This window comes from Electrona antarctica (assembly GCF_951216825.1).
Source record: "Electrona antarctica genome assembly, chromosome: 17".
Lineage (NCBI taxonomy): Eukaryota > Metazoa > Chordata > Actinopteri > Myctophiformes > Myctophidae > Electrona > Electrona antarctica.
This window is the reverse complement of record NC_136798.1, coordinates 3552171-3574708: the sequence shown is the minus strand read 5'-3', so window position 1 is coordinate 3574708 and position 22538 is coordinate 3552171. Positions and strand designations below refer to the sequence as shown.

The following is a 22538-nucleotide window of genomic DNA, read 5'->3' as shown; positions in this document are numbered from 1 at the left end:
TAAACCTGTCGACCCATGCATTTTCTGTTGCATTGCAATATTAATAAATTAATACCACTATTTAGATATTGACAATATATACACAAAACACTTTACACTTTCAAGGACAATTGAACACTTCTTTTTGAGAACTTGCATGAAATGCCAGATTAAAATTAGCAGTGAGTCAAATGAAACTTGGGGTCTATTGCCATGCATTGTTGTTGGTATTATAATGCAATGTTGGCGAAAGGGCCTTTCTGTGTGGAGTTTGCATGTTCTCCCCGTGTCCCCTAGGGTAGGTACCCTCACAAAAAACATGCAGTAATCCTGTTCTCTAAACTGCCTCCCCCTGGCCAACCGGGGCGCCTGATGGAGGGGAAAGGAACAACGTGTTCCTTCCACGCGCTACGTCCAACCAGGGAACCCCCCCCCCCCCCCCCCCCTGTCAGGTGTAAAGGAGCAACTTGGACACTCAGGCATGAAGGAAGCATGAGTTCAAGTCCGTTGCTCTCCCCATGTCCCCCATATATGGGGACTAGGTTGGCGGAGGGTGTGTAGAGCCCAGGATCACATTAAATAATTGACACAGGGGTGAAAAATGGGTTACAAAATCGTGGGATAAAAAATATTGAGAGAGTATAATGCAATGTTTACTTTAAGTGGACATGTTACATAACTCTATACTAATTTCCATAGAATAGAATTATCCCATTTGACCCCATCTAGCATCAAATATCTCTCCCTATATCTTGTGCCACCCCTTAACCCTTATCCCTAAACTTATTTGCCATTTTTTACTATTTTAAAACATTTTAAAATAGTACAAATAGCCGATCTACAAGCTAACAACGTGTTGATGTAGATTGGCTAGTTGAACTATTTTTAAATGTTTTAAAATAGTAAAAAATGGCAAATAGGTTTAGGGATAAGGGGTGGCGCAAGATGGAGCCCCTCATCTCTGTAGTTTGAAAATATCAAGTCCCGTAATATTAGGTTTACCTGGACATTAGCCACATCCCACTGGGAGGAGACCCCGGGGCAGACCAAGGCGCAGTTGGAGGAAACACATCGACTCACTGGCCTTGGAACGTCTCGGGATCCCAGAGGAGGAAGTCACTAATGTTGCTCTGGAGCAAGGTTTATTAAATCAGGTTAGGAAGCGAAGACCGTACGGTGGACTCCATGTTGCTCCCTGGAAGGAAAGAAACATGCGCAATTGAGACCAGGAAGTTGTACATGCACAAATCATAGATATGGCACAAATGGCCCAGCAGATGGCGTGATGCCACTGAAAGGAGGGTTGCTTGTACATAACATATGTCACGTCATTGCATTTTACCTTTTGTATTAAAGTTTTAACAGCAAGTGGATAAGTAAGTCCCAGCATGGATCATCACACAGACAGTAATGTTGGTCGGACATGACATATGTACAAGCATCCCTCCTTTCAGTGGCATCACGCCATCTGCTGCGCTATTTGTGCCATATCTATGATTTGTGCATGTACAACTTCCTGGTCTCGATTGAGCATGTTTCTTTCCTTCCAGAGAGCAACACCGTACGGTCTTGGCTTCCTAAACTGATTTAATAAACCTTGCTCTGGAGAGGGAAGTCTGGAACACTGGTAGAGCTGTTACCCCCGCGACCTGACTACGGATAAGCGGTTGAAGATGGATGGATGGACATTAGCCAGCTCAGCTTTAGGATTACTGAAAGCATTAATCTTTTACCTCCAAGTACAAATGATGGTAAGACAATTACGATGAAATGTGTGCATTTAAAAGAAAAGTTACACCTCCGTTTTATAGAAATTGGTCTCAGAAAAGGCCATCAGATTTGGTCCTACTTAATCCCTGTTTACAATGTCCGCCATTGTTGAGTTTCACATGCGGGATTCACTAATAGCATGTCATACAGGTAGGCCTACAGTATGCCTTCTGCACATGATAAGCTGCAATTCTAAATAATTTTCCAACCCCTTATTCCGTCCCCCATTGCTGCTAAAGGTGATGTTAAGGATATATTTTCATATTATTGAAAAAACAAACAAAACACGATAAAAAATACAGTAAAAAAAAACCCCACAGTATTATTATTATTACTAGACCGGTGCCCGGCTGTAGAGCACAGAGTCGGTAACGATGGAAGTTGGAGATCCATGCCACACCTGGCTATGCAATACCCGTTGTACCCGTGTCAGAGTACCTGTTCCACCAATCTGTCTGTGTCCCTTTCATGTCCATATATGGAGATTTCTGTATCTGTCTCTCTGTGTCCCTTTATTCCTATAGAGTTATGTGTCAGGGATGCTCAAATGCAAATATGGAGTGTTGTGATGTCAGAACAGGCCAGCTCCATATGGGCAGGGCCCCAGTCCAGAGCCCGGGCAGAGGCTTTTATGGCGGTTCTGGACAACCGTGGGTCCGACCGACTCGACACCGGGCACTGCACTCCCTGTGGCGGGGTGGAACGCATGTGTCGAATTTGAAGTCGGTGGGTGAACGGTTCCCGAGACGAGTTAAGTGGATTACAGGCTGTAATCCACTTAACTCGTCTCGGGAACCGTTCACTGTACATCGAAGGTAATATACAGCCGTACACACATATACGTACAGAGTAGACTACAGAGACATGGTGCATTTATAGATAGATTATTGATCATTATCTTGTTGTATTGTTGTGTTACAACATTATGGTTGTTGTCTCAACATTTCCCTGCTTGTAACTGAGTGACAAATAAACCCTCTCTTGATCCTCCCCTCCCCTCTTGAAGAAAGGGAACTTGACAAAGCAAACACAAATCATTTAAAAATGTGGGTTCCAAAAAATAAGGAAGGGACTAAAATCTCATATATTTGTAAATTCGTAGTGGAGAATTCATGTAAGTCACATCAATAACTGAGGGAGTATAGTTAGACTGCAACAGAATGTATACTTACAGTATGTACGCTGAGTAAAAGTATACGTGACGATTAAATGCAAAGTTCATACAACAGATGATTTCCATTTTACCCGGAAGGAGGCCACACAAGTGGAGTGACCATATTGAGATTGATCATCATACCCACATTTGGAAGGACTAGTAGGTTCAAGGTTCAAGGTTGTACTTTATTTTTATTGTGTAATAAGAGTAAAACTTATTTTTGTTTGGCTTCCTTACAAACAATGCAGCAGCAAATAGATAGATAGCTATATTCAAACAACAAAACACAGCAAACAAAGGACTATAATGTACTGTAGGTCAATCTGTGCACGAGCTCTTGTAGAAGCTCCCTTCCAGTAGGCTATGTATGCAACCTGTTAAAACAAAAACAAAAACTAACCTTGGCTCTGCTGTGTTTATCTATACCCACAAGGTCTTTCTTGTTAGAAATCAAAGGCAGTTGGGGTCAGGGACGTGCACACATAGACATCAAAGGGGGCTTCAGCCCCTGCCCTTTTACCCGTCTGTAAAAAAAACTGCCCTTTCCAGACCACGAATGCAGCATGTACTATAATATGATGGAATAAATGCAAAATGCCACTGCTTTCCATGCCATTATACCGAAAGGCAGCATTCAGGATCATTGCTTTTTTTCCCGAAGTCTTCTGAACTTGAACTCAGTATTTTCTAAACAAATTTGTTTAGAATTCCATGTCGTACACCGCATGTCCAGTAGCTAAAGAGTGCTGGGTTGTGCGCCCCGAAAATAGCTGATGTACAAGCTCTCAGCGCGTCGCAGCGCGACGCGTTGAGAGCTTGTAGATCTGCTATTTTTGTCCAAACGTGCCCTCTTACGGGATTTCAGCCCCTTGCCCCTCTAACACTCTCTGCACGTCCCTGGTTGGGGTTATGGGATTTACGGTCAGTTGAATGACCTCTGACCTCACTCTGACCTCACTCTCTGACCTCACTCTCTGTTCCCGTCACAATTATGCATCAGTTCCAAGTTCGAGAACGTTAGTCAGGTGAGTCATAATGTCATCATAGACAGAACTGGACTTTCACAAGCATGACCTACTGTATGGAAGTTGCATTTATGAACTCATTTGGGTTCCCAAACTTTTTTATGTCAAGGACCCCCAAATTGACACTAATTAGCCCGCGGACCCTCATTTGAAAAGGTATGCCATGCCAGGGACCCCCCATTAGAGAAGAATTGTATGGCTCTAGCAGTGATTCTCAACCCGTTTCATTTCAAGGACCCCCAGTTTGACATGCATTAGGCTACGGACCCCCATTTGATGGCATTTCTATCTCTGGCACCTGCCAATTTATTTATTTTATTTAATTTAACTCTGAGCCATTTGGTTCCATTTGTACACTCTCAGAGTTACAGACTGATAAGGGTCCATTTGGTTCCTAACTATCATTTAGCTGGGGACCCCCTGGAACTCCCTCAAGGACCCCTGGGGGTCCCCGGACCCCACTTTGGGAACCACAGCTGTAGGCTACATCATAGTACGCGCCGTGGTAAAGTCCTCTCTGTTAATTTAACTCAGAAACTGTCATTCTTTTTGACAATAATGTCAAGTCAACCTGTCCAAATTTACACTCATTAACTGACATTATCTTATATCACAACATAATCTAAATGACATTACATCAAAATGGCCAAATGACATACTGTAAATGGAACAAAGAAAATGTTTAAGAATGAAAGTCTCATTGTAGTAATATTAATAATTACAATTCAAAATTATAGATATATATCTCTTTAAGATGATTGATCTAAATATCCCACATTTCTCTGTACATGTTGTGTCCTAAACCTATGGTTTTGTACTTTTGTTAAACATTTTAAATAGAACTGCATGCATTGTGGAAATTGTGGACATTTTGACATGTCCTCTTGTCTTTAATGATTGATCAAAATGTCAACATGAAAGTTTGCAGTCCTGAAGTTCTGATTGGGACACACTGTTTATCCAAAGAAATTACCGGATCTGTGCAAAGTGCTTTTGTCCTTTTGAACTTTCTCTGCCATTTAGCAGCTTTATTCAACTTCTACTTCGTTTTTAACAGCAGCTCATATTGACCTAATTTAAAAGGTAAGCAATCCAGATGATAATCATGGGAAGAACATATGGACTTTTCCCCCCCAAAAAAAGCATTTGTTCTCTTTAAGACAGATGACATTATATTGCAGAAGAATACGTACAAATATGTCTTAGTTTTACTGTACTTCATTGTGTGTCTCTGATATAGGTGGTCCTGCTTTGAGGACAGTAGTCTTCATATTTGCCATGAAGAACAAAGCATTTAATTTACTCCTTTTAGGTGAGTCTTGCTTTTCCTCAGATTCTGAAGTTAAATTCTCCATTTTAGGAACAGTTTTTCCAGACATCCTGAAATCGAAGCGCAATTGTGCATAATTATTTGAAGATTTTTAAATTGGGATGGTTACTTAGAGAAAAAAAACAATTATTAAAGTTTTGTTTAAAAATTTATGCTGAGATGGACTAAAGTTTACACCACGTTTTCTCTGCTAATGGCTAGAGGTCAAAATCTGACTGGCGTGGTCCCGGAAAGGTCCTACAACAGGCTCACAATGTGAAGCTTCATAGCGTCTGTTTTGTGAAATCATTTAGACATTTCTTTTGTGGTATAGTGAATAATATCTCTGTTTTATGGCATCTATACTGTAGGAGTGCTGAAAGTAGGCCTACTACAGCTCGCAGGTCAGTAACTTCCATAATATGTCATTCTTATGATCATTTTTTCCCTTCTTTTTATTTTTTTGTTAATGACCTTAATTGTATTGACTGTATACGCAAGGACCCTCTCGAAAACGAGATATTGTATCTCAAGGGGTATTCCAAATAAAGAATTTCAATCAGGCCTGGGCCATGGCTCAGTGGTACAGGCACCTTGGCTGGTAATCCAGTCTGGCAGTGTGCCCCAGGTTCGACTCCCGATCCCGACGGCCTTTACTGCATGTCCTCCCCCCATCTCTCTCCCCATTTCCTGTCAGCCTACTGTCTGTCCCTCCATAAAAAAATGGAGGGCAAAAAGCAAAAAAAAAAAAAAGAATTTCAATCACAATCCACATCCCCCCCAAAAAACAAGGATGACAATGCCATTTATCATTTTTATGTTTGACATTTTTTTTTACAGATTGTGACAAGATCCGGGTGGTCGGGCCGAGCCGGTGCTCCGGCAGAGTGGAGGTCTTCTACGACAACAGTTGGGGAACGGTGTGCGACGACTACTGGAGTTTGAACAACGCGGACGTGGTTTGCAGGGAGTTGAACTGTGGAACGGCTCTGGAGGCCACGTCCAGGGGCTTTTTCGGAGAGGGGAAAAACAACATTCACATGGACGACGTCAAGTGTGAGGGCACCGAGTCCTCCCTCTCCAAGTGTCCGCACAGAGAACTCGGGGAGAATAACTGTGGCCACGGTGAAGATGCCGGAGTCATCTGCTCAGGTATACAGTGTTGTTTTTGGAAGCGAAATTTGTATTTTAGTTTTAGTCATAGTCTCTTGAATAGCTTTAATTTAGTTTTAGTCACATTTTAGTCACCTGGAATGTTTTAGTGTTAGTAGTCTAGTTTTAGTCGACTAAATGTCATAAGATTTCAGTCGACTAAATCTACAGTTGATTTAGTCGACTAAATTGTATTTTGGCAGGCCTTGGTGCCGTCGTAATGACCAATGACCAATTGTAAAATGACTTCTACTGGATCTCTTGACCACTAGTCCCTTCCTAACATTTTAGTCTAGTTTTTATTTGTTGACGAAATTTTCAATACATTTAGTCTTAGTTTTAGTCATAATAGCTTCGTTTTCATTTAGTTTCCATTTAGTTTTCGTCAGTGAAGTTTTTTTGCCGACGAACATTTTTCGTCTTAGTTTTAGTCGACAAAAACAACACTGCTCATGTACGACAAATGGACAATTAAAATAAATACACTCCCATTGTTTTGTCACTCATGTTGACCATGTATCTGCTCAATCTGTACAATCCTTAATTTAACTATTGACCGCGTGTACAAATATACATTTGTATACATTAACACATTTAACACTGACTGTGTAGTTAATTTCTCAGTAACCCCCTTATATTACCACTAATTATTAGTCCAATCATTTCCAGATATTTACGAGGAAATATAATATAATATATAGAACTAGGAAAGTACCCATATAATAAATGGAAAGTAAGGAAGACATCATTTCATAGTGAATACTTGGAAAACTAGGAAATAGTGATACAATATATTTATTGGGATAGTACCCTGAACAAATGGATAGTAGGCCTAAATATATTGTATAAATATATATGAATTATATAGTATAATTATATATGAATATATATTAGAATTATATATACTATTACTATATAAAAAAGCGATCAGATGTTGGTATTATTGTTGTACAGAATGTGCACTCTTCTTGATGAAGGTCCAAAGCAAACAAAACATCTGTCAATTTGAATAAAAGCAGAGAGCAGTGTGTGGGAATTTATGTTCATGAAAATATTGTAAACACACCTGCATTGAATGAAGTGTGTGTGCAAATATGTTATTTGCAGTACAGTGTAAAATATTACGATGCGTGTACATTGCATGATATGGGGGACTGTACCAATCACCGTTGATAAAAGTCCCTGGAGCGAATTCTTACCAACCAATTGTCATGTTTATTTACATAACCTTTAGTTATTAGTGGATTTTAATGTATGTACGTTTGTATGTACTCCTTTTTTCCTTTTATGGACCGAAATAAAATCTATCTATCTTTAACCTTTACTTGAAAATAACCCTTATATGCACGGATGATGAATTCTGTTCCATAATTAATTTTAACATGCAACATTCTTCACACAGATTGTGAAATGTGCTTTCAGCATTCAACTGTCAAATCAATTTTGTTTTCCAGAACACTTGAGGCTGGTCAACGGTACTGACCGGTGCTCTGGTCGAGTGGAGGTCTACCACAGTGGTCACTGGAAGAAGCTCTGTGACAACAACTGGACCAGCAAAGAGGCCAACGTTGTCTGCAGAGAGCTGACCTGTGGGACTCCCTCTAAAAAGAACTTGCCACACTTTGGTCAGCATAGTGGAAAGAACGGTGTCAGAAGTACTTGTTATGGAAACGAGTCCTCTCTCGCACAGTGCCCCATCGAAGCCTTCAATGACACGTGTGTGGATGCGACAGTGCTTTGCAAAAGTATGTAACCCTTCTTTTAGAATCGATTTAGTTTAATTTGGGAGGTTAAAAGTGAAACACAGGATTCATTAACCCTCTATTCTTAGTCAAATGGACCTGAGTCTGCAACTGTACTTATAGTAATCTCTCTGAAGACAGATTATTGTTTCTATGCCTTGATTACTCTAAATTGCTCTGGATTTACGGCGTCTGCTAAATTGTAAATTGGTACACTGGTTCACGCTTCACCAAATCTCTTTGCCAATAGATAACCGATCTACAAGCTCACAACTGAGCTTGTACATATGCTATTTTTGGCGAACATTCCCCCCAGAATGGGATGCTGGGGTTCAAGTGATTGAACGTATAATTATAATTGTAGTCACTTCCTCTACTGAACCACACCATAATGTTAACTCTTTTGACCTGACAGATGTTAACATGGTTCGACTGGCTAACGGAACAAGTCTCTACTGAACCATACCATAATGTTAACCCTTTTGACCTGACAGATGTTAACATGGTCCGACTGGCTAACGGAACAAGCCGATGCTCCGGCAGGGTGGAGGTGTTCCACAACGCCCAGTGGGGAACGGTCTGCGATGACCGCTGGGGCATGCAGGATGCTACGGTCACATGCCAGGAGGTGAACTGTGGCCAACCACTGGCTGTCAAATATAGGGCCTTCTTTGGCGAGGGCAATGGCCAGGTCTGGATGGACGATGTTGAATGCAATGGTAATGAGAAGTCCATTACCGAGTGTACACACAGAGGTTTTGGGGAAAATGACTGTGGTCATGCTGAAGACGCTAGTGTCATATGCTCAGGTAAACCATCTTTTTTTCCTCCATGTGTTACATTTTCCTTTTGTGATTGGCTTCTCCTTACTAAGTTTAAACCTACTCAATTTGGAATGCACATGGAATAAATTCAGCTATCATTAGCATTGTTATGCATGTGAGGGTCTACCCAAAAATGCCATTATAAATCCTAGTTCAGAATCCAATGGATAGCTTAGCTCAGCATCAGAAAAGGGGATGTGCAGACGAGGGTAGACTGTGACTGCTGCTATAAGCAATAATATGTCAATCTATTGTATTGTATTCAAACAGCCAACAATGAGTAAAACACTCCCAAAAATGTTTTGTCTCTGTGACACATCTAGGGGACGCAATCTGCATTCAAATATGTTCCTATAAGCTTTGTCATTGGTCAAAAAAAAAAAAAAAAACAGGTCGAAATGACTTACCAATCTGGAAGTAGACAGGCAAATCGACCAATGACAAAGCTTCTAGGAAAATCTTTGAATGCAAATTGTGGCCCCAGATGTGTCACAGAGACAAAAAAATGTTGGGAGCGTTTTACTCATTGCTGGCTGTATAAATAATAATAATAATTATTGCTTATAGCAGCTTTATTCATGGTGTCATTATAGTATAGTCTATGATTTCTCAAAAATGTTCCTGCAAAGGATGAGTTTTTAAAAAGACTCAGTTAAGAATTTAACAATGTTCGGTCAAACTTTTCCCTGGACGTTTGCATTGCATGCTGACAGATTTCACTACATGTTTTCCCTACAGACAAAATAAGGCTGGCCAATGGCACTGACCGCTGCTCCGGTCGAGTGGAACTCTTCCACAGCGACGAATGGGTGAAACTATGCAGTAATGACTGGAGCCCGAGCAAGGCTGCGTTGCTGTGTACTGAGCTAGAATGTGGAAGTCCATCCAATCCCCAAGTAAAACCTTTCTTTGGCGAAAGCAACGGGCTGAGAGGTTTCACCAGCAGGTGTGTGGGTAATGAGACCTCTATCTCAGACTGCCAACTTCAACACAACGCTGCAACGTGTGAAAATGTTGCTCTGACGTGTAGAGGTATGTTTTGCCTATATCACTGATTGATTGATTGATTGAAATATTTATTAACAGTTTGCAGAATTACAGTACATTTCAAGCACAAACTCAATACAAAGACTGTTAACTGTGAGTGGACGACCCAATTAAGCATTACACTTGTTTACAAGAGGGTCCACCATGTTCAATTCATCAAAACATTTAGAGACGTACAAATAGACACTTCTATATAGACAAAGAACATCTGGGTTGTACATGGTTCGTTGCACTCCCTCTGGTGTTGTGGGTGTGGACTTCGTTAACATTAAGGAAGTATCTAGACAGGTACATGGGTATCTTGGTGGAGTATTGAATCTTGTGGACCAGACCCATTGCAAGATGCTGTACTCTGTCGTCGACCCTAAGCCATTCCAGTCTGTCAAAGTGGGCAGGGGTGAGGTGGGTTCGGGGGGTGAGCCTGACCAGTTTGTTTTGGGAGGTCTGGAGCCTAGTTTTAAGGGCCTTGAGGTGCTGTGGTACCAGGAGGTGCATGCATAGTCATAGTCATGCATTTATACTGTTGGGCCTTCCATGCCGTTTGCACATAAACATACACATTATGTTTTAAAGGGTTCTCAAACTAGCCATATAGCCTTCAGCTACATATGATGAAATGGCTAGAAGAAAACAACAAAAATAGTGAAACTACCAGAGATAGCAAAATAATTGATACAATGCATTTTAAGCGTGTTATTTCAATATGTTTGAAAAATGTTGTTGAATTGAAATAATTCCAATTATCTGGTTACTCTGGTCAATATGTAAATGAAAGAATGTAATAAGACGAACAACAACTGTAATAATTGTAATAATAATAGCTTTAATGTTATAATTAGGACTGGGATCTTGAACCCGGGGGAACCGGATCCAACATGGAGGAACCGAAACCGGTTTCTTCATGCTTGGAACCGTTCCCGGAACTGCTGTTATCATACTGTCAGAACTTGGACAATTACAATATGTGTGGTTCTAAACCTATTTATTTCAAGTGCCACCATAACTCTGAGAGTGTAAAAATTGAACCAAATTGACCGTTAAAGGTCCATTTTAGTTCCATTTCTACACTCCTAGAGTTACAGACCTGCAGTGTGTTCCATTGGAACCCCAATAGGAATCGCCAAAAGGAACCGTCAAGGAATCGGACCGCTAAGAGGGAATCGTTAAAGGGCCACTTCACCCCTTTTGCAACCAGATCTTATTTTAATGATGTTTGGGAGACAAGAAACACTTTCCTGAGGTTTTTATGTGGGTAATATGTGTCCATGGGCTCCATGATGTCATGGACACTGGGGTCACTTACTTCCTGGACTACATGTTGTCTCAGTAAGACAGCCCTCCCCCTATCCACAAGGAGGAGCAGTGCACCAAAGCATTATGGGTAATTGTAGTCCAGGAAGGAAGTAAGCCCAGTGTCGATGACATCATGGAGCCCATGGACACCTTGAAATACTGAAATATCTAAAAACACAAATTACCCACATAAAAACCCCAGGAAAGTGTTTCTTGTCTTCCAAACATCATTAATCCATTGAGACCTGGAACGCATCCATGTCACGTTAGCGTTTAACCACATTAACCATTAACCCATTTTGGGGCGGGAACCCGTTTTGGTGTTTTAAACATTGTTATAATTTAGCTATTGAAAAATAGCAGATCTACAAGCTCATAGCGCGCCACCGAGTGGCGCGCTATGAACTTGTAGGTCTGCTATTTTTGAAAAATCGTTAAAATGTGCCTCAAATCTTTCCGAAAATTGTCATGATTTAGAAAACTTTTTTTTTTAAATTTCGACGTCAGGCCTGAATGGGTTAAAATAAGATCTGGTTGCAAAAGGGGTGAAGTGACCCTTTATGGAACCGGAATCATTAAAATCCTAAAGGTTCCCAACCCTAGTTGTAAATATGTGTTAACTTTAGATTGCTGTCCTCAGGTCAGCTGCAGGTGAAGCTTGTGAACGGCACTGACCGGTGCTCTGGCAGAGTGGAGGTTTAAACTTTAGATTGCTGTCCTCAGGTCAGCTGCAGGTGAAGCTTGTGAACGGCACTGACCGGTGCTCTGGCAGAGTGGAGGTTTAAACTTTAGATTGCTGTCCTCAGGTCAGCTGCAGGTGAAGCTTGTGAACGGCACTGACCGGTGCTCTGGCAGAGTGGAGGTTTACCACGACGGCCAGTGGGGGACGGTGTGCGACGATCAGTGGGATCTCAACGACGCGCAGGTGCAGTGTTCATTTCCTCGACTAAAACTATGGCGAAACATGTCCGTCAACCTTTTTTTTTAAATTGTAACATGCAACATTAAATTAAAACGAAAACTAAATGAAATCTAAGCTATGATGATTAAAGCTAAGACTATACAGCAGGGGTGCCCAAAAGGTAGATCATGATCTACCAGTAGATCACAAAGGCTGTTCAGGTAGATCACATGACATGCCCCTAAAAATATATAAAAATACAAAATAAACTATTTTTTGGCACATCTGCTACTTGAATTTAGGTGACTTGATTGATTAACATCAAAAAGGGCCTGTCAGCTCAAACCCACAATGCAATACTTGCACACAAACTCACAAACATTCAGTAGCATTAAGGTTATTTAAAAAAGAAGAAAAACCCTACCAATTCCATTTCCCCCCATGCGCTCTATTTCCCATCCCAAGTGCGTTTGTCTCGTATGTAACGCCAGCGCCGCTATTTCAAAGCCCCCCTCAGGTTCAACTGTTTTGGTGGGTATATCTTTTTGAGCTGGTCAGATTGAGAGTAGCTCTCAAGTCAAAAAAGCGTGGGCACCCCTGCTATACAGTATATTGACGATTTCATCAACTAATAAAAACGAGACTAAAATGTTGGATGAAGGACTAGTGGAGAAGTAACTAAAGTAACTAAAAGGCAAGTCATTTTATGTTTGCTTGTGCTCGGTGTTGAAAATAGCAGATTTACAAGTATATGTTTCGCACTACAACGGGTTTTGAACTTGTAGATTTGCTATTTTATCATTTCAATGCGCTTGTAGATCGGCTATTTCCAAGTGTGGCTTTACAACGCCATGCAAGGCCTGCCGAAATCGACAAAATCAAGATTTAGTTGACTAAAATCTTATGACATTTAGTCAACTAAAAACTAACATGTTTCTGTCCAAATGAACACTGCTCAGGTGGTGTGCAGAGAGTCGGACTGTGGGACAGCTCAGACAGCCAAAGCGAGAGGGTTCTTCGGTAAAGGCCTTGGTGAAATCTGGCTGGATGACATGGAGTGTGTGGGCCATGAGATGGCCCTCGATGCCTGCCCACACAATGCATATGGAGACAACAACTGTGGCCATGCTGAGGACGCTGGTGTGATCTGCTCAAGTAAGCTCAGTATAGAATTGTCTCCATGTTTATGTTTCATGTAATTCACTTAAAACATGTTATTGCTTTGGATTGCACTTCTGGATTTATCTCATATAAATTGTCAAAATAATTGTTCAAAAGACATCTCATTGGTTGACTAGATCTTTAGAGACCGATGGTCTCTTGTCATCAGACACTGATATCGTAGCAATTTGAACAGGAATTTAATGATATTATTCTACACAGAGCAACCAGCAAATAAGGAAGTACATTTCAGCAGAATCAGCAGGCAGTGATGTGCTGTTAAAATTTCTGTTCTCTTTTTATTTCTAGGCACTATCAGACTATATAATGGCACTGACCATTGCTCAGGCAGACTGGAGGTCTACCACAGCGGCCAGTGGTTACCAGTATACGATTCCAGCTGGGGGACAAGAGAAACCGGAGTGGTGTGCAGAGAGATGGATTGTGGCGACGCTGTCGCTCCTTTGGCAACGTCCTCTGTTCATGTTCCTTACACCGGGCAGAGAGGGTACACAGTCAGCTGTCAAGGTACAGAGACGTCTCTCACACAGTGTTCACTGAGAGAATACGTAAAGACCAGCCGTGATACTGTCAAAGAGGCATCTGTTGCTTGTACAGGTAAGACTTATACAATAAGACTAATTCATACTTTGACAAATTATACGGTGGTGCTCGGCAAAAATAACAGATTTTCAGTGTGTAGCATTGCCTTAACCATTTTGACCTGAGATCAGATTCTAAAAATGTCTTCTAAATCCTGACAGTTTTCTGAAAAAGCTATGTTTCTATGTCAGTCGTTCTTCGATTTTTCAAAAATAGCAGACCTACAAGCTCGTAGCGCGCCACTCGGTGGCGCGCTATGAGCTTGTAGATCTGCTATTTTTTAATAGCTAAAGCATAACATAATGCTAACACCAAAAGGGGTTCCTGCCCAAAATGGGTTAATTGCAACGATCTAACCTGCTAAATTAGCCTTTACTTAATTTGAAAACAGCATATAGGCATTCTGGCGAATAGGTTGTAATGTCACTTCTCATCTATGACTCCCAGGTACTGTCAAGTTGGTCAATGGCTCCAATCGATGCGCTGGAAGAGTGGAGTTCTACCGTAGTGGCGAGTGGGGGAAAGTGTGTGGTGATTCCTGGGACATGAACGACGCTCAGGTGGTGTGCTCACAGCTCAGCTGCGGAAGAGCTCACAAAGTAATGAACACGGATGAGTTTGGGCTGGGAGGTGGAAAAACCTGGATCGAGAGCATAGAATGCAATGGCAGGGAGTCTTCACTCTCTCAGTGTGTGCAAACAGAAGACCCCAGTATTGCCTGCAACCACAGCTCAGTGGCAAGTGTTATTTGTTCAGGTAACAGAAAATGGAACGACGATGCCTCATATCAGTTATTTTCAAACATTTTCATGTCAAAGGACCCCCGAATTGAAATGTATTAAAATAGTTTGTGAAACAACTTACATAGCTTTTAGATTGGTTATGTTTGAATAGCCAAAAAATGAATAAAATTATTAGTCTGTTCCTCATTTTGATGGGGACCCTGTGGAACCCTCTGAAGGACCCTTGGGGGTCTCTGGACCCAACATTGAGAACCACTGCCTATGATATCGTATTCAATTATTTTATCATTGCAGAAATTCAAGACAGAAAGAGCTCAAAACAGCTGTAAAATATAATTCACAATAAACAAAGACTGGAAGTTCCTTGTTTGCTGTAAATAAGCTATAGAATTGCAAAAAGAGAAATAGAAAGAAAGATAGACTGAACTATGTTCGCCTAATAGGACACGTGGTAAGTCACAGAGACCATTAATGCGATGCAAAGTTAATTGAGAAATGAATGAAACTGGAATAGCAGAATACAACTCTTTACTGATACTGTCTATTGCAGTGTTGTTTTTGGCAGCAAATTTAGATTTTAATTTTAGTCATAGTCTTTTGAATAGTTTTCCTTTAGTTTTAGTCACATTTTAGTCACCAGGAATGTCTTGTTGAGACAGTTGATTTAGTCGACTAAAATGTATTTTGGCGGGCCTGATGCCGTCGTAATGACTGATTTTACAATTGCTGAAAATAGCCGATCTACAAGCTCTGCGACGCGTTGTGAGCTTGAAGATCAGCTATTTTCAGCATGAAACCAAGTGTAAAATGACTTGTCCTTTATTTATACTGGATCTCTTGTCCACTAGTCCCTTCCTAAAATTTTAGTCTAGTTTTTATTTGTTGACGAAATTGTCAATATTATATTTAGTTTTACTTTTAGTCATCATAGCTTTCCATTTAGTTTTCGCCAGTGAAAAAAGGTTGTTCATGCAGTCATTTTGACTCTCTTCATCTAAACAGACAATCTGGACGTACGCTTGGTCGGTGCTACTGACCACTGCTCTGGCAGAGTAGAGGTCCTCCACGGTGAACAGTGGGGAACGCTGTGCGAACACGGCTGGACCATGAACGAGGCGGAGCTCGTGTGCAAGATGCTGGAGTGTGGTAAGGCCATCAGCGCCCCCGGTGGGGCCCATTTTGGTCAGGGCACTGGGCCCGTCTGGGAGGCCAGTCAGGCATGCTTCAGCAGCGAAGCGTCTCTCCACCAATGTACCATCAAAGGATTCAACGCCACGAGATGTTCTCATGAAGAAGATGCCGGTGTCGTCTGTGCAGGTAATTCAGACTGCTGCATGCGATTTTTTCTAATGTTTCATATGCGTCTAAAATGATAAATCATGATACATGATAAATCTGTAAAATGTACTTCCAACCATCTGACTGCAAATGATATGTCATATGATACAGTGGGCGACGCTGGCTCAGGGGTAGAGTGGCCGGATGGGAACCGCAAGGTTGCCAGTTTGAACCCGGGCTCCCCCAGAGTCAGTGGGTACGTTTACATGAGGTCTTTCAACCCCTCTTAATTCCGAATAGAAGTTAAATCCTATTAAACGTTGTCATGTAAACACCTACAAAAACGTAAATCCGAATGAAAATGCTCGATGCGATTTAAAAACCATTCCGATGTCACTGGCCGGATTATTCCGATGTTGAATGCGATTGGCCGAAAGTTGGACTCATGTATACACTGCTTCGGATGTAAATTCATTCTGGTCTTTCTGAGCATGCTCATTTCCAAGGCGCTCATATCCAAGGCGCGCCGAGGAGTTTGCACATAGAGCGCGTTATTTCGTGCATTTTGCAGATCCGAAATAGCCTACACACAAAAAAAACGTGGAGCAGTCTGCAGCAGCAGTGGTGATGATGATCCCCCTGATCTGTGAGTGTTCAAAGATCCAACCGTCCCGAGTTGATGATCACTCTGATAATTTTCAAACATGTTTGATAGGCCTATAGGTTATATAGCCAGCCTATATGTATCTGGATGCTTCATGCTACTGTAGGCTAAGTGCATGGGGGACTCACAGAAAGACGGAGGAGAGAGAGGAGACGAAATGCCGTCAGTCCGCTGTTCAGTAATCTCTCACACACAGTCCCAAGAATACGCTATTATCGCTATAATGTCCATCCTATCCCTTTAAACTTTTATAGGCTATAACTTGCCTATTCCAAGTTGCAACCAAAACGTCATGAAACATAACGGCTTTGCAGTTTAATTGGGACACGTTGTCAGCCTGTAGATCAGCGCTTACTTACACAATGTACGTGCATTGTGCAAAGACGAATCACAAATAAACCCAATAGCCTTGTGAGGCGCACAGCGAAAACTTGATAAATGCGATGTGTGTGTGTGTGTGTGTGTGTGTGTGTGTGTGTGTTCAACAGTCTCTCTCTCTCTCTCTCTCTCCTCTCAAAAATAACGAGCGACCCTTGATACAATAATAATCAGTGTGCGTGCCCTGGCCGTGCTGTAGTGTAGATAATAAAGTACAAATAAAAACGAGATGATCACCTTCCCAGCGGAGAAGGGGAGCCTGCAGCGGGTGGGGAATAAAAGACGGTAAACATATACGCCCGCCCCTATCCAACCAGCAGCATCAAAGCTACTGCAGAATGAAATGATGGGATTTCAAAGTATCGTCTTTCACATAATGAATGAACTGCCTATATTTTATGTGTCCAATCACGTGAATTAACATGTATCATGTCTTATATCACATCTCCTTGTAAACGCTCATTCGGAATGACCATTTCCCATGTAAACACGCAGCAAAAAACATTACTTCGGATGTATTTTATTCGGAAGTATTTATTCGGAATGATCAGCCTGCATGTAACCGCGGCCATTGTCAAAGTGTCCTTGAGCAAGACACTGAACCCCTGCTCCTGATGTCCAGGTTGGTGCCTTGCCATGGTTTCCTCTGTCATCGGTGTGTGAATGTGTAGGCCTATGTGAATCGGTGAATGTAATGCACAATATATAAATGCACCATTTACCATTTACAGTAAAAAGGACTGAATGAGCAATCACGCACATTTATTTTATTTCCTTTTTTCTTTTCTTATATCCAGAGCAGCTCAGGTTGGTCAACGGCAGAGGCCAATGCTCTGGCCGAGTGGAGGTGTTCCATAAAGGCCTGTGGGGAACCGTGTGCGATGATGAATGGGAGATAGCCAACGCCGAGGTGGTGTGCAGGCAGGTGGGCTGCGGCGTGGCCATCTCCGCTCTCACGAGCGCCCACTTCGGGAGAGGCGACGGGCCCATCTGGCTGGACAACGTGGAGTGTACGGGCTCAGAGAGCGCCCTCACTCAGTGTGCGCACAACGCGTTTGGAGACAACAACTGTGGCCACGGAGAGGATGCAGGTGTTGTCTGCCTGGGTAAGAGCAGCGTTTAAACACTGATAAACACTTAACATTCCTGGTGTGCACTGGATTATTTTACCTTAAATTATTTTATATAGTAGGCCTATAGAGCGTCGCAGTCCCGCCCCCTTTCATGACAACGACCAGGAAATAATTCCCCATGCATTTTTACCATAGACATTTCAAAAAGTATTTATTTAAAGATCTGTAAGCCTCGAACAAAGCCAACTCGGATCGTGACAAATCATGACAACAAACACAATATTTTGGGCCGAACAAATAATTACAAAGAGGAAAAACAACAAAAAAAAGTCTTGTACCCTTTTTTCTTCTTTCTAATTATTTGTTCGGCCCAAAAAAATCAGAGTTGGCTTAATTTGTTCGAGTCTTATACAGATCTTTAAATAAATACTTTTTGAAATGTCTATGGGAAAAATGCATGGGGAATTATTTCGTCGTCATGAAAGGGGACGGGACTTTTTTTACTGGTAGAGAATTAGCCTCATGTTCCAACACAGATCAAATATTATTTTAGGCAGCACCTCCTCTCAGGTAGTTTGAGTGCAAAACCCGACCTTTTATATTCACACAGCAAAATGTCCAACAATGTATCTCTCTGTCTTATAGGTTCACTACCGAAGCCCCAAATCACTGTGAGTCCTGGACCAGAGGTCAGGTGGGGAGAAAGAGTTGAGATCACCTGCATGATGATGACGGAGCACTTGGGAGGAACGTTTGTCCTGCAGAAGACCCCTGGCACCTACAGGCAGGAGAAGTACACGGACAACGAGGCCGCGGTCTTCATCATTCCTAAAGTGGACTACAGCCACAAGGGCTCGTACCACTGTGAATACCGAAAGCGATTGGCCACGCAAAACATCGAGTTCCCCCTGGGTGATGCGGCGGAGCTCTCTGTCACAGGTCACCTGCTTCTCTGCTTTGTTTTGCTAGCATCACACATTAATTGTAGCTCAGCGCGGTTCCCTGATTCTTTCAACTTGGGACACAAAAGAGCAATTTGGAAGTTCTTTGTAAATTACCGGTATTTGAATTTGAATTTGTTATACATTTTGAAAATAGGTGTCCGCCAAATATGACATAGATTTAACCCAGCAATCACATAAATTCAGTTGTTCATGATATGATGTATGATGATGTATAATGATAAGAGCGCCCCTCACTTCACACGGGTGGGATTCTTTTTTTAACTCACCTCACTTGTTTCTGTCTCTTTCCCTCAGTGATGTTGGAAACACCCAGCATCTCCCTGACCTCTCCTCACTTGTTTCTGTCTCGTTCCCTCAGTGATGTTGGAAACACCCAGCATCTCCCTGACCTCTCCTCACTTGTTTCTGTCTCGTTCCCTCAGTGATGTTGGAAACACCCAGCATCTCCCTGACCTCTCCTCACTTGTTTCTGTCTCGTTCCCTCAGTGATGTTGGAAACACCCAGCATCTCCCTGACCTCTCCTCACTTGTTTCTGTCTCTTTCCCTCAGTGATGTTGGAAACACCCAGCATCTCCCTGACCTCTCCTCACGCCATGGTGATCTTCAGCCCTGACAACCTGGAGGTCAACCAGGGCAGCAGCTTCTCCATCACGTGCTCCATCCATTCCCAGTACGTCGGGGGCTTCTTCTACCTGACCACGTCCAAGTCCAACGTCTCCGAGCCTAAGCCGGTGTTCAGCCACTCCGTCTTCCTGCTGGCTTACTTTGATTTCCCCGCGGTGGAATACAAAGACCAGGGGGAATACAGGTGTGTCTACGGGGTCAACATCTCTACACTGACCTTCCGCTCGGAACCCTCCAAATCGCTCACAATCACAGTTATAGGTAAGAAGAAGGGATGCCGAATTCTTTAAAACGGGAATATTCTGTGATTAAAGTCATTTATGTCCTCTTTGACCCGAATTCTACTAATTTGGGGCATGGGCCCAAAAAGAATGAATCAATTTCAAACTAATTATAAAATAGTGAAAACAGCAGATCTACTGTGCAAGATCACAGTGGGCAAAGATGCAACGAAATGAGAGCTTGTACATCAGCTCAACACCTACTGCAGGGTTCCCCAATAGGCGGCCCGCGGGCCATTTGCGGCCCGCAGAGCGCCCCCTTGCGGCCCGCGGAAGAATTAAAAAAAAAAAAAAAAAAAAAACTTTTTTTTCCTTTTTTTTTTGGGAGGGGGTCCCAGATATAAATGGCATTAAATGGGGGTCAGTAGCCTATGCATGTCAAACTGGGCATCCTTTTCAAATGGGGTCTTGCCCTGAAAATGAATTTTCAGGGCAAGACCTCGACCTCACGCGTGCGGACTCGGCCCCCAGCCTGGTACCCTAGTCAAAATATGGCCCTTGAGGATGCGGCACAAATCTTTGAATATATATTCTTTCAGAAGACTTATTTTTTTTTTTTTTTGACGTCAGGCCTAAATGGGACCTCAAGCGGTCTCAAATGCAGAATAAATAGATATGAAAAAGGTTGAAAACCACTGTAATATCTATACTTCATTCACTGAATCAATGTCCCCTCCATGCAGCGTCCACCGTCTCCCCAGCCGTCTCAGGGGTTCTGGGTGGGCTGCTGGTCCTGCTGCTGCTGCTGGGAGGTGCCTACCTGGTCTGGAGAAAGAGACACCAGATTGGACGTGAGTAATATTGGCACATTATATACTTTGTCATAAACCACATTGTTCAAAAATAACGAGATTTCCCTTTATTGGGGAGCAGCATGCTCAAATGGAGAAGTATACATTTGACGTCATAGATCAGATCAGAGATGCAAAAGGTGTCGTGAGCTTGTAGACTGGCTATTCAAAAAACGAATCTGAATTTTTTTTATGTGTTATACAAGTGGGATATGTTTCTTTCTACTCTGTGGCCATCGTATAGATCGTCGCAGTCTTTCATGACGACAAAAGTGCCCTGGAAGACAATTTCCAATTCATTTTTCTCATAGACTTTTCATAAAGTATTTATTTAAACCTGTAAGCCTCGGACAAAGGCAAAGCCAAGTCGGATGGTGACAACTCATGACAACAAACACAATTTTTTGGGCTGAACAAATAATTAGAAAAAAGAAAAACAACAAAAAGTGTAGTACCCTGCCGTTTTAATTATTTGTTCGGCCCCAAAAAAATTGTGTTTGTGGTCACGATCCGAGTTGGCTTTGACCGAGTACTTACTACTCTTATTGTTACTACTCTTAGTGAAGCAAATTTCTTCCCATTTTCTTTTGTCATGGTAATATTATGATGACTCTTCAGGTGCGTCGGTTAGGTTTAGTAGCAGAGTTGGAGAGTTGCGAGAAGCTGGTAAAGAAGATACAGGAGCCAATAAAGGACACGTGGCATTTGATGGAAGGTATGGAAAAATAAATAAAAAGTAGCAGACATTATGAACTTTGCATGCGTGCATGCGTGCGTGCGTGCGTGTGTGTCTGTGTGCGTGCGTGCGTGTGCACGCAGTAAATAAGATTGGGAAAATTAACTAATAGACCAATCAGGAGACCATGACACATTTAAGATTATGTTCTAATCTAATATATTCCTTGTCATTTTTAGGGACTTCAATTCCATGGTGAATGACCAAGGAAACAACCTGGAGGATAAGAGAGAGAGTGATGCCAGTATCACTGTCGATAGGAACGCTACAGAAGACCTGACCGGGCGAGTGTGTTACGAGCTTGAACCTCTCATTCATGACTCATGACCAGTGGTGGACAGAAGTACTCAACACCAGTACCTGAGAGTCTAGATCCAGTGGCGTGCACAGACATTTAGAGGGGCAGGTGCTCAAGTGAAAAAAAAGAGCACCTTGTGCAGCGCGTGGAACCGGCCGGTTGCCTTATTAATATAGTGTGAGATTTATAGATTTTGGGGCCTAAATAATATATTAGAAGCTTTTTTTATCAAGAATTTATCAATGTCACCATGGTCCACATACTGTACAGTGTACACTGTACAAAAAAAGAAAAGAAAAGGGCACATTGCCAAAAGGGCTCTAGCACCCCCTAGTGTCTATCTGTGCACGCCACTGTCTAGATCTATACTCCTGGTCAAATACTACTCCACTACTACTAAGTGAAAGTTGCTCTGTCAAATATGTACTTGAGTTAAAGTATACTGGAATATTTGCTTTAAAAAAAATACTTACAGTAAGTATTCAAAAAGTACATGCTTTTAAAAGTTTAAAAGCACAAGTTCAAATGTACAAATTACAAAGTGCATTTTGTTTTTGTTTTATATCAATGCGATGCTGTATTGAAATTTAGAAATTTTCCAATCAAAGGTTTTCTAGTGAAAATATTTCCATTATGTTTTAGATAGAGCTTAAGTGGATAATTCAAAAATGTTGAGTCAAAGTACACTATTTGTCTTGGAAAATATCCAAAAATGCAAATACTCAAGTGGAGTTCAGACACTCA

The 22538-nt window shown here is 41.9% G+C and overlaps 2 protein-coding genes across 2 annotated transcripts in view; both read left to right on the top strand.

The window, feature by feature from the left end:
- Positions 1-22538, top strand: part of rps12 (ribosomal protein S12) — a 131958-nt gene that overhangs the window by 98351 nt on the left and 11069 nt on the right. The window lies entirely within an intron of this gene.
- On the top strand, positions 5209-21823 carry LOC306940492 (scavenger receptor cysteine-rich domain-containing protein DMBT1-like; the record flags this gene model as incomplete). The annotated part of the gene is made up of 15 exons (XM_079525590.1): positions 5209-5242; positions 6080-6391; positions 7846-8016; positions 8628-8852; positions 12104-12222; positions 13158-13353; positions 13669-13977; positions 14410-14718; positions 15708-16022; positions 17823-18131; positions 18744-19037; positions 19614-19949; positions 20653-20760; positions 21379-21475; positions 21676-21823. 15 exons carry the CDS (start codon positions 5209-5211, stop codon positions 21821-21823), a joined length of 3282 nt encoding a protein of 1093 aa, XP_079381716.1.